Source organism: Xenopus laevis, chromosome 5S (assembly GCF_017654675.1).
Source record: "Xenopus laevis strain J_2021 chromosome 5S, Xenopus_laevis_v10.1, whole genome shotgun sequence".
Lineage (NCBI taxonomy): Eukaryota > Metazoa > Chordata > Amphibia > Anura > Pipidae > Xenopus > Xenopus laevis.
Window position 1 is genome coordinate 109,890,484 of NC_054380.1, and position 13,943 is coordinate 109,904,426.

Below are 13,943 nucleotides of genomic sequence, written 5' to 3' on the forward strand. Positions count from 1 at the left end.
AGGTTTTCCTATTGTCACACTAACTTTTCCCTCTCAAGACTAAGGAGGCATTAATTCACACAACCGTGGCAGGAATCACCTAACAGCATATTCAGGTAATGCCTGACAACTGGCACATTGTGACAGCCGTATCACCAAACTGGCAAGCTCTGATTTACACTGCTGTTATCTACTTGTTAGCAAATCCTCTTATTTTGTTACCAACACTGCTTGTGTTTTGCAATCAGTTTTACACTTACACTAAGAAAATAACAAATGAGATCACTTATATATGTTATTTGTATTACATTTTAAATAAGTTATTTATTTTACATTTTAATAATAAAATCGACACAGCAAAAAGGTGCATGTTCTGATACATTTATTGTATTACTAATAAAACAATATTAAATAAAAAACAAACAATTTTAATGCAAAATACCCCACTTCATTCGCACATAGTAGAATAGACGTGGGGAGAGAAGAAGTGATTTCTATACAAGCTCTTTACACTCTGACAAATGGTTTTTCCGCTGTTCTCACTGGCAGCCTTTGGTTTTCGTCCAGTAGAAGGCAGATGACAAATCATTCAATTCTATACATTATAATTTAAGAGAGACTATAAGTCTGTTGTTCATCAGTGCATTTTCTTGGGTCCTCTAAAGTCTTGTATAACTCAGCAAACGTAGGACTGTAAAACAGAGGATGAAAAGAAGAACGTATGAAGCCAAGCACTGTATGTAACAGATACACAACACTGAGGGGCACTTAGCTTACTTAGCTCGAGTAAAGGATTATAATAAAAAATACTTTGAATTTTTTTTGGCTACTTCGACCATCGAATTGGCTACTTCAACCTAGACTACGACTATGAATCGAACGATTCGAAATAAAAATCGTTCAACTATTCGACCATTCGATAGTCGAAGTACTGTCACCAATGTTAGCCTATGGGAACAGTCCCCATAGGCTTTCCTACCAATTTGAGATTGAAGGAAAATCGTTTGATCGATGGATTAAAATCCTTCGAATCGTTCGATCGCAGGAATTGCGGTAAATCCTTCGACTTCGATATTCGATGGATTTTACTTAGACGGACGAATATCGAGGGTTAATTAACCCTCGTTATTCGACCAATAGTAAATGTGCCCCTGAGCAACTGAGGAACTGAGTAATGTGCTTAGGTGTACCCCTGAAAGAACAGAGCATGGTAGGTAGCAGGAGACTCACTCCAGGTCCTGTGTTAGTATATGTATCCAATACATTATTCACTAATACACTATCTGTAGAATAATATACAGGTATGGTATCCATTATCAGGAAATCCATTATCCAGAACTACAGAAAGGCCATCTCCCATAGAGTCTATTTAATAAACGAATTCAATAATTCGAAAGGAAAGTATTTCCTTTTCCTCCATAATAATAAAACAGCATCTTGTTCTTGATCACAGCTAAGGTATAATTAATCCTTATTGGAGGCAAAAAAACTTCCCATTGGATTTAATTTATATTTGATTGATTTTTTAGAAGACTTAAGGTATGGAGATCCAAACTACAGAAAGGCCCCTTTATCCAGAAATCCCCAGGTCCTGAGCATTCTGGATAACTGATACCTGTAATAAGCTGTAGTCATATAGAGCCTGCAACTCAGGTGGTGCATTACAAGTTCTGGAATGTCTAATATATAATTTGTAGGAGTTATAGATTAATAATAAGAGTGAAGCAGATTTGGTTTCCTGAATGTAACATATTTGAAAGCAAATAATTCCCTTTCACATTCTAAGGAACGGTAGGTGCGAACTCTGTAGGAACTAAATGTTTGCTTGCAAGATAAACATGCACTATGCTAATATATCTTGTAATCTCTATGTGTATTTAACAATTGTTTTAGGAAGGCGTATAATAATAGTACAGCCAGGTATGGGACATATTATCCAGTATGCTGAGGACTTGGGGTTTTCCGGATAACAGATCTTTCCATAGTTTGGATCTTCATACCTTAAAGTCTACTAGAAAGTAATGTAAACATTAAATAAGCTGGTTTTGAGTCCAATAAGGATTAATTATATCTTAGTTTGAAACAAGTACAAGGTACTTTTTTATTATTACAGAGAAAAAGGAAATCATTTTTAAAAATTTTCATTATTTGATTATAATGAAGTCTATGAGAGATGGCCTTTCCGTAATTCAGATCTTTCAGTTGGCTTATATGTAGCATTTCATATGTTTTTGTTAGTGATGGGCGAATTTATTCCGCAGGCGAATTCCTGCGATTTGCCACCAGTGAATAAATTCGCAAAACCGCCGCGAAAATTTGCCAGCGTCAATAAAAATGGGTGCTGGCGTCAAAAACGGACGTCGGCGTAAAAAATAGGATGCCGGCGCTGTTTCACAAATTTTTCACCTTTTCGCGAATTCCGCTGAAAATTCACGAATTTATAGGCAAAGTGAAACGTCCCAAATTCGTCACTAGTTTTTGTATTAAAACTCAGCAGGACATTGATAATGTAATTCTGTTATTGTTATACCTTTTACCCATAATTACGTTGATGCTAGGTTTCAACGGATGTGTTATGGCACTGGATCTCAGATATATGTTGGAAAAATGTTTTAATGTTTTTCTTCATTTTGGTGCTTGCATTTCTAAAATAAAGTATGACTGCCAGGGTTTCATAATTAAAGGGATTCTGTCACGATTTTTATTGTGTCGTTTTTATTTCAAAATGACTCTGTTTACATTGCAAATAATTCACTCTACAATATAACATTTAATTCCTGAACTAGCAAGTGTATTTTTATTTTAATTTATAATATAGGTGTAGGCAGCCATCTCAGGTCATGTTGCCTGGTCATTGTGCTTTCAGAAAGAAACAGCAGTACCAGAACTGCTTTCTGGCAGGCTGTCGTTTCTCCTACTCATTGTAACTGAATGTGTTGCAGTGGGACCTGGATTTTACTATTGAGTGCTGTTCTTAGATCTACCAGGGAGTTGTTATCTGGAGCTGTTATCTGGTTACCTTTCCATTGTTCTGTTGTTAGGCTGCTGGGGGGGAAGGTAGGGGTGATATCACTCCAACTTGCAGTACAGCAGTAAAGAGTGATTGAAGTTTATCAGAGCATAAGTCATATGACTGAAGGCAGCTGGGAAATGGACAATATGTATAGCCCCATGTCAGATTTCAAATTAAATATAAAAAAAAAACCTGTTTGCTCTTTTGAGAAATGGATTTCAGTGCAGAATTCTGCTGGAGCAGCACTATTAACTGATGAGTTCTGAAAAAAACATGATTTCCCATGACAGTATGATTTGTCACATGAAAATGTGCCATTTTTTCAGGACTTTGTAGTGAGGAATGAGGATCCCTTGCTCTGAAAACCAACTTTAGAACTGTCTGGAGTGGGTATTTTTACTTATATTATAAAATAAAATTGGATGAAAATCTCAGCATTAAAAAAATATCTATTTCCCAATTTGTTTATATAATATTAACCCTGGAATGCATGTCTCCCATAATTACCTGTGATGTATCTTGGCAGCACCACACACCACATATCCCACCAATTAAACCATTAATGATCTGAATTAGGCACAGGATGACCTGGATTCCAGAAAGACCCAGAAGTATGGAAAACAAAGTAACATTCCACACAACAACATTCTTTGGTTCGCTACATGTGGACCAGGATTGATGATTTGTCAGATATCTGCGGAAAGACAAGACACATACATGCCAGCTGCTGCTGTTATGTTACATATATCATATTGATTGTATAAAATATTGTATTCAAAGTAGTACAAGTGCAGCAGAAAAGGGGACCCTGGGAAACAAAGCCAAAGGGTTAAGTGACAGGGTCATGACTAGGGGGATGAATAGGGCCCTGTAGTAGTGGTGTTGGATTATGGGATTTGTATTTGATAGTTAGGGTAAAGGAAGGAGGAGCACCAGAGGGTATAATAATGTGGACCAAAAGAAGGGGCAGACATTTCACCTGGAAGGTAGAGACAGCTCCCCCCTACCGCCCAGGGGTCACAGGAACAAGGGGATGGAGGAGACAGCAATGGTTGTATTGTTGAAGCAATATGGGGGGTGGGGTGGGCCACACTGTGGGGAGCCGAAAAGGGAAAAAAGAAAACAGAAGGGGGTAGTTCAAGCGTGAGAGATAGGCCTTGATGGGCTAGGTCCTGGTTAGGTGCCACAGTAAGTAGGTGTGTTGGGAACTAGCCTCAGGTTTGAAAATTAGGTCAGGTTGCTACATTATATGTGATTATATGCAGCCAGCAATGGTTTATGTTTTTGTTTATGTACCAGTTTATAAATATCCTTATGGGTGGTTAATAATTTGTATGTTTAGGGTTTGTTATTTACAGTAACATGTACAATAAACTAAGCTGCGGCCTTTCCACCCAGATATATTGGTGTCAGTGTCAGTTTTTGGGGAATCAGAAGGGGCCCGTGTATTGAGGACCACAAGTCACAGACTTTATAAGTAGTTCATATCAGGTAACCTATAGGATGAGGAACCCAGCCAAGTGCTATACAGATCTTTTCAGAATAGCTGAAAACAGACCAGACCTACTCTCTTATCAATGCTGGTATCATGTTTACATTTGCTCTACTTCCTGTTGTAGCACAATATTTTCACAAGTTTGGTAAACTGAACATCGTGAATCTTTATCTAAAAAGGCTCAAATCCGGTAAAGAAAACTTGAGGGTGAACTACCCCTTTAAGCCTTTTTTTACTTACAAGAGAGAAGTTAAAACTGTGATACTTACTGTCCATTAGTGCCACTGAATGCATAAGACCACTCTCCGTTGTTTAAACACAGTGGCCCCTCAACTAAGCCCAATGCAGAAATAGCAACACAGTATCCAGCTCCAGCAACTCCAATTAATGCAGCCAAAATAGATGACAGCATCTAAAGGTAAGAACAGGTTACATAGGTATCTGTCATCCATCCGCAATCAAACATGCATTTTATTATGAATTGGCACTTACTGCACAGCTTTTCCCACATTTCTCATGGCCGCAGCAGCCACAACAATCTTCATGTTCCAGCCCAATGAATACTCCTGCTGGGAGCAGCATCTGAAACACAGAATGAAGACCAATCAAAAGATTTTTAAAGGAATACAATAATATATTATCATTGTGGCTAAGTTCAAATTTAGGCTCTGCACCTTAAACTCCTACAATGCAGCCTTATATCTGCTGAAAAATGTGTAAAAATAAATACAAATGTGTCAATGAGATACACAAAATACATTCAAATACTTGTTGTATTGGAATTAGACTAACATGGGTCTTGCTAAAGATATAATTCCATATTTGTCTATGTCTTTTTGTGAGTGTGTTTGTTGATCTAGCTGCCTAGGTAGCTGTGTATCATTCACAGATCACTTGATGTTACCATGGAACAAAGAGCCATTCTCAGGCAAACATTTTCTTCTTTTGCTAACACTGAGCCAGTGAGCAAATGACAAGGACAACCTTCTGGTTACTCAGGAATATGTCGGAAACAAGTTTTCTGCATGTACCTATACAATTGTTCTTGGCAATAAAGAAGTTAAAAAACAATGTTTGGCACAAGTCCTATTCATTGCATTCATTTTGAACAAGGGGGAATACTGCCCCTTTAAGTTGCATGATATCCCCCCTAAAAGTTTACATTGTTAAATATCAGCAGTTATGTCCCTTGGTATGTGCACCTTCTGTGTCCTGCTGAGGATGGAAGTGTCTTCTAATGTCTATGTTACTCTATATTACATTGCAGAAACCGACTAGAGGTCTTGCCACCTTCACCTGCTTTCCTTCTGCCAGCCTTAAATTGTATACCGTATATACTCGAGTATAAGCCGAGTTTTTCAGCATCCAAAATGTGCTGAAAAAGTCTACCTCGGCTTATACTCGGGTCAGCGGGCAGTAGCTGAGATTGCAGTCACTTTTAATCATTCCTATACCAACAGTTCGCTTGGGGAGAGACTGCAATATCACACAGCGCCCTCTGTTGGTTATATGAAAGAATAACAGTGCGCCCTCTGTTGGTTATATGAAAGAATAACAGTGCGCCCTCTGTTGGTTATATGAAAGAATAACAGTGACTGCAATATCACACAGCGTCATCTGTTGGTTATATGAAAGAATAACAGAGACTGCAATATCACACAGTGTCATCTGTTGGTTATATGAAAGAATAACAGAGACTGCAATATCACACAGCGCCCTCTGTTGGTTATATGAAAGAATAACAGTGCACCCTCTGTTGGTTATATGAAAGAATAAGAAGTGACTGTAATATCACACAGCGTCATCTGTTGGTTATATGAAAGAATAACAGTGACTGCAATATCACACAGTGCCCTCTGTTGGTTATATGAAAGAATAACAGTGACTGCAATATCACACAGCACCCTCTGTTGGTTATATGAAAGAATAACAGTGACTGCAATATCACACAGCGCCCTCTGTTGGTTATATGAAAGAATAACAGTGACTGCAATATCACACAGCACCCTCTGTTGGTTATATGAAAGAATAACAGTGACTGCAATATCACACAGCGTCATCTGTTGGTTATATGAAAGAATAACAGTGACTGCAATATCACACAGCGTCATCTGTTGGTTATATGAAAGAATAACAGAGACTGCAATATCACACAGTGCCCTCTGTTGGTTATATGAAAGAATAACAGTGACTGCAATATCACACAGCGTCATCTGTTGGTTATATGAAAGAATAACAGAGACTGCAATATCACACAGCGTCATCTGTTGGTTATATGAAAGAATAACAGTGACTGCAATATCACACAGCGTCATCTGTTGGTTATATGAAAGAATAACAGAGACTGCAATATCACACAGTGCCCTCTGTTGGTTATATGAAAGAATAACAGTGACTGCAATATCACACAGCGTCATCTGTTGGTTATATGAAAGAATAACAGTGACTGCAATATCACACAGCGTCATCTGTTGGTTATATGAAAGAATAACAGTGACTGCAATATCACACAGCGTCATCTGTTGGTTATATGAAAGAATAACAGTGACTGCAATATCACACAGCATCATCTGTTGGTTATATGAAAGAATAACAGAGACTGCAATATCACACAGTGCCCTCTGTTGGTTATATGAAAGAATAACAGTGACTGCAATATCACACAGCGCCATCTGTTGGTTATATGAAAGAATAACAGTGCGCCCTCTGTTGGTTATATGAAAGAATAACAGTGACTGCAATATCACACAGCGTCATCTGTTGGTTATATGAAAGAATAACAGTGCGCCCTCTGTTGGTTATATGAAAGAATAACAGTGACTGCAATATCACACAGCGTCATCTGTTGGTTATATGAAAGAATAACAGTGACTGCAATATCACACAGCGCCATCTGTTGGTTATATGAAAGAATAACAGTGCGCCCTCTGTTGGTTATATGAAAGAATAACAGTGACTGCAATATCACACAGCACCCTCTGTTGGTTATATGAAAGAATAACAGTGACTACAATATCACACAGCGCCATCTGTTGGTTATATGAAAGAATAACAGTGCGCCCTCTGTTGGTTATATGAAAGAATAACAGTGACTGCAATATCACACAGCGTCATCTGTTGGTTATATGAAAGAATAACAGAGACTGCAATATCACACAGTGCCCTCTGTTGGTTATATGAAAGAATAACAGTGACTGCAATATCACACAGCGTCATCTGTTGGTTATATGAAAGAATAACAGTGACTGCAATATCACACAGCGTCATCTGTTGGTTATATGAAAGAATAACAGTGACTGCAATATCACACAGCGTCATCTGTTGGTTATATGAAAGAATAACAGTGACTGCAATATCACACAGCATCATCTGTTGGTTATATGAAAGAATAACAGAGACTGCAATATCACACAGTGCCCTCTGTTGGTTATATGAAAGAATAACAGTGACTGCAATATCACACAGCGTCATCTGTTGGTTATATGAAAGAATAACAGTGCGCCCTCTGTTGGTTATATGAAAGAATAACAGTGACTGCAATATCACACAGCGTCATCTGTTGGTTATATGAAAGAATAACAGTGACTGCAATATCACACAGCGCCATCTGTTGGTTATATGAAAGAATAACAGTGCGCCCTCTGTTGGTTATATGAAAGAATAACAGTGACTGCAATATCACACAGCACCCTCTGTTGGTTATATGAAAGAATAACAGTGACTACAATATCACACAGTGCCATCTGTTGGTTATATGAAAGAATAACAGTGCGCCCTCTGTTGGTTATATGAAAGAATAACAGTGACTGCAATATCACACAGCGTCATCTGTTGGTTATATGAAAGAATAACAGTGACTGCAATATCACACAGCACCCTCTGTTGGTTATATGAAAGAATAACAGTGACTGCAATATCACACAGCTTCATCTGTTGGTTATATGAAAGAATAACAGTGACTGCAATTTCACACAGTGTCATCTGTTGGTTATACGAAAGATTATGTAAAGAAGTAACTTTGGAGATTTCCAAAATGCAGCACATATTCCCCTCAAGATGCTGGTATTCCAGTCAAAAAAGTCCTTGGTACAATATGTAAGTGCAATATATGTCAGGAAAGCTCTTTGCTGGCCTCTTGAAATGATTAGCAACCGATTCCCATGAAGAACAGAACTCTGGAACTACATCCAGCCTTGTCCTCTATTTGTGTTGCCAAGATTTATTTTTAAAGTGGACCCAGACACAAAAAGCTGTATAATAAAAGTCCTTTTCAAATTAAACAAGAAATCCAATTTCTATTTTTTATTAAAGCATTCATATCTTTTGTAAGTTCATTTAAACATTTCAGCTGTCAATCAAATATTGTCTGCCCCTCCTCTATGCCTTGGGCGGGGCAGACAATTACTTTCACTTTCCATTCAGCACTTCCTAGATGTCACCCGTTCTCCAGTTCTCTTCACCGTCTAATTGTGTAGCCAGGGCATGGGGATGGACATCAGGTCCCCCATTCTGGTGCACAAACAAGATTCTGAGATGATGGAAGGCTTGTCTTAATAACAGTGCCCACAAAATGGCTCCTGCCTGCTTGCTATAATTATAAAGTCCCAGACTGAAGGAAACAAGATTCAAATAATTGATATAGTGTGATTAAAGTTCATTTTGCTTGATTTATGTGATAAAATAGGATTTTGAACACTTTTTTTTGGGTGACGTGTCCCCTTTAATCTCATTAGTTATATATATAAGGTTATGAGTGAGTTCTCAGATGGACATTTTCAGCCTGTTTCTTATTGTGCTCAGTGCATAAATCATGTCATGGTCTTTACCACGGAAAGTAATATTTATTGTAGATAATTAGAATATGAAGAAACAGGAATACTGTTATGAAATATTTTCATTAGCATGGCCTCAGAACAACATGCACAACTATCAAAGCTGTGTCTCCTCCCCAGGTATAAAGATATGTCTGTGATCTTCCCAAACCACAAAGGCAAATTCATTAAAGTTTTACACCCACAACAACAACAACAGTAAGTATGTATGCGTATGTATCACACAAAAGAATCTACTTGCCCAGTTTATTAAGATGTTTTTGACAAAAAGATGGGTTGACCTTCATGAGGTGTACAATAAAGGCTCAAAAGAAAAAACATTTCTAGAAAAATGTCTGATAGGCCACCATGAATTTTCCACTAAATGTATTTCAGTACTTTCCATTTCCACAATGCAGAAAAACTCCAGGATATGTGTATATTTGACTGGTTGCAAAGCAAACATGTAGGAATACAAACAGGAGATTTTCCTCTAAAGCTTGTTGCATAGATAGATATGTTATTCATTTGACAAAACATGCGCCCAAAATCATCTCTCTTTAATCTCTCTTTTTATTAAGTGGCGAATGATCCAGTCAATATCATCGCATTCTGCGTTGAAGGAATGTAAATGGGATTAGAAGCATTTCCCCAGGTCTAGTAACCTGATATCAGCATTTACTGGCCAAGTACAGTTAGAACAATTAAATGAACTGGTTGCTATAGGTTACTGGACTCATACTTTGCTCATATATTGCATCAGTGGTTTTGCACAAATGAGTTACAGTAAGCTACTTATTGCAATACATAGGGCCTACATTTCAAAGGAGAACTAAACCCTAAAAATGAATATAGCTAGAAATGCTATTGAGACAGCCTAAAGGTTCAGCATCTCTATAGAATTAATGATCCAGACCTTCTTGGATTTTGTTAGGAGTGTTTGCGACATGCACATGCGCAGAGTTTTTTTTAAGCAGCTGTTGAGAAGCTAAGCTTAGGGGTTGTGGCAAATCATCAAGCAGAAAATTAGGTTTTTCTGTCATAAAGGGCTGATGCTATAGAGCTGATTATTAAGTTCTGATGCTAATTGTGCTAGTTTTTGAGCTGCCATGTATCAGTAATCTGTATTATTTACTAATCAGTCTTATATTGTAGCATTCGTTTTATATACAGTATAATCAGTATATTGTGAGTTGGTCCCTAAGCTCAGTAAGTGACAGCAGCACAGAGCATGTGCAGTGAATCAGCAGAAAAGAAGATGGGGAGCTACTGGGGCATCTTTGGAGACACAGATTTTTACTGCTAAAGGGCTGTGGTTGCCTTGGGCTGATACAGACCTCCAAAACATAATGTACAACATTTCTAGCTACTTCTTTAGTTAAGATTTAGTTCTCCTTTAAATAGATATTGGGGCTCAGTAGGTAGTTACACTTTCAATAGGCAAATTTGCAGTAGTGCCGTAATTTATGTAAACTTTCATGATGTCTGAACAAGGCTTATTGTAGACTGGTTTCAATGGGTGATCGACCAGGTGCAAATGTTTTCTTAGTTGATAAGTGAGGCCAAGTATGAACAAAATGCAATTGTTGATCCTGAAAAGAATGTTCTCTATTTAAAGATGTGTAGCTGTTATTATAGCCCTCTTTATAATGCCGTGCATAATGTCTCATTAGTCATGCCAAGGCATCATGGATACGGAGCTGCAGTTTTTCTCACTTCCCTTGTTTGCACTAGCAGATTCCATTTTTAGTTCTGATAGGATTGCAGTACGGTGTGAAACTGCCCTCTCAGATGGACAAACCTGCAGTAATGTTGAAACTGGCCAAACTCTTTCTCCAATTCTGTGTACCTTTAGATTTCAGAAATCTGACCACCGTATCCTAAGATGCTATCTGAAACATGCTTCCGAATTATGAGCTCAGGTTTTATCATCAGACTAACTGCAATAAGAAGCTCTACGTGAGAACCATACTTTAGTACCTTATAAAACCGAGATAGATTTAGAAGCAGAATTTGCATAAATTAGAAGTTCCTATAAGTGAAAGACTAATACATAATAATAGGACGTTTTGATGATACCTTAAAAGTATATTTTTATACTTGATGATTTTGAACGTGATGGAATTGAATATGTTCAACTGTAAGGGGGTTATTTACTAAACTCTGAATGCAAAAATCTAAAATAAAATCTCTAATTTTTTGGAATTTATTAAACCCAGAGGATGGAAAAGTCAGAATCTGAAAATCCGGCATCTCAGACCTGTCAAGGTTGCATATAAGTAAATGGGAGAAGTCCCAATGATTTTTTGATATGCGCTGGGTTTCGGGCAATACCCCCAAAGTTTTCGGGTGAAAATTACGGAAAAAGTTGTGAAAATCGGATGAAAAAGTCCGAAAAATTTGTGAATATCAGATTTATTCCCGCAAAGCAAATTTTTGGGAAAATTGAATAATAAATAAGCGTAAAAAAATCAAGCGGATTTGATCGGAGTTTGTAGCAGAAAATATTTAGATAAATTCAGACTTTGATAAACAACCCCCAGAAGTTCTTAACAGTAACTTTGCAAAGAAGCTTATTTTTATCTCAAAAAAGAGTGAATCAAAATATTCAGTAAATGTAACCCTTTAGACCCAAAGCAGGAGATATATAATGTATTAAAATCTATGGCTTAAAAACTTACCAGTAACCCTGCACCACCAATGCCTTGGAAGAACCATACGAATCTACTCAAGTGGTTCTGTGATGCATACTGGGTCTCTCCATTGGGAAAATAAAGTAAAATGTTTGCCACAATGCAGAATAGTGCCAGAACGAGAAGAAAGTAGCCGATACATCTTGCACACCTGCCGTAGCACATCATTTGCCCTTCTGTCGTTGGGATCAGTTCTCTAACAATCCAGTTGGGCTCCTAAAACACAACCTGGGTGTTTCCTTTTTGCAGCTTTTTAAATATCGTGCTGTACCTTACTCATGAGGGTGAAACCTATAATTAGTAAATGTTGCTAACTTTGACTTCTATTGCCTTTTTGCTGAACCGTCTGCCCTCCTACGTAGGAGAAGGAGGGGAAAGTATAACAAATCATTTTTTAATCAGCCTTTTATTTGCATTGCTACTCACCATGTCAGTGAGCCAGTTCTCTTACGTATCACACTCCCAGTGATACCAACCTCCCAGCAAATATGCTCAGGCGTAGTGCAAATCATGGTAAAATAATAGGTTCTTTGTTATGCATTTGTTAAGGCTTGACAACTAAGTGTAGGTTATAGTGTGTTTGACCTGAATGAAGTAGTTCTTTTTTAACCAACACGTGTACCTGCACCCTTACAAAATGTTGATACCCCAATGGTGTTCTTAAGATAAAATCTTATTTTATAGAGTAAACAAGAGCATGGCTGCAACCAGCTTTTTGCTTTTCATTTACTGTATTTAGGAGAGGCAAGTTATTATTAATAATAATAATTAATGGAATAGTTAGGGGGTTATTTATGAAAGTTAGATTTTTCTGGTTGGAGCTTTAAGGCTCTCTAAGGCTATTAACATCTTCTGATGGGTCACTGGACATCTGCCATTGACTTATACAGCAGGTTTTAGGTGGCGAATAGTCAAATTCGAATTGTTCCCAGGATCCAGGCAGTATCGTGGGCCCCGCGTGCCAGAACCCCTCTCCCGATATCGAAATTTTTTGGGGAATTTTTTTTTCGGTGCTGCACATGCACACTGAGCGACGCAGCTCGAACATGCACGATGCGCGACGCAGCTCGAGCATGCGCATGGCGCCATTCATGCGTGGGCACTGAGCGGCGCCCTAACACAGTAACGCCAAGCTTGGCGTATCACAGTAGGGTGCCAGGGGGGCTGGAGGGGGGCCCTGGACCAGTAGTCCCGGTTGGCCCCGGGCCCCCCAGTCCGATCCAGGTATGATAAATCTCAAATTTGAATTTCCAATTCAATCCTTAATAAATATGCCCCTTAGTGTACTGGGCACTGGGGTGGACCCTGGCAAGACTGACCTACATAAGCTCTCAGGTCTATTTCTCTGTCTGATAACAAAGAAAGAAACAATATATGTCTGCTTCTCAGGGATGCCTCTAGTGTGTATCTGTAAGGGAGTTTATTTGTACCATGTGCATTTCAGTTCCTTGCAGTATGGACAAATAGATAATAGGTAAAGTGGATATAAGATTTTGTAAAAAAAGAAAACTGCTCTGGAATGAAAAGATTGTTTTGGACAGTAAACGTAGCAGGTGCCACACAACCACTTGCTGAAACACCATTGTGCTGTCAATCACTCAATAATATAATCCAGTACATATTAATGGTGCGTCACTTTAACAACCAGAAGATATGTAAAATAGTAGCCAAAACCAATTTTAAAATTCACACCCAGTGAGTCTAAATACTCACCAGATACAGCAACAGCCAAGTACACTCCGTCCACTGAAAACTCCACGTAAAATGTTCCTGTGCTCCTCATTATGGCTCATGGTAAGTTATACATGCTGATTCTTAAGCATCGTGTAGCCCTCAAAACTTTTTGTACCTCTTGTATAATATCCCTTTACGTTTGTCTTGTACAGGCAGGGCCGGAACTAGGGGTATGCAGAGTAGGCACGTGCCTAGGGCGCAAAGCTGGGGGGGCGACA

General features: G+C 38.3%; 1 protein-coding gene across 1 annotated transcript; it reads right to left on the reverse strand.

Annotated features, from left to right (window-relative positions):
- Positions 1-347: 347 nt before the first annotated feature.
- On the reverse strand, positions 348-12,221 carry tm4sf1.S (transmembrane 4 L six family member 1 S homeolog). Its single transcript, NM_001093883.1, is given in 5 exon segments — positions 348-670; positions 3,500-3,686; positions 4,757-4,899; positions 4,980-5,069; positions 11,980-12,221. Coding segments are annotated over 5 exon segments (612 nt in total). The 5' UTR covers positions 12,157-12,221; the 3' UTR covers positions 348-655.
- Between the last annotated feature and the right edge of the window lie 1,722 nt (positions 12,222-13,943).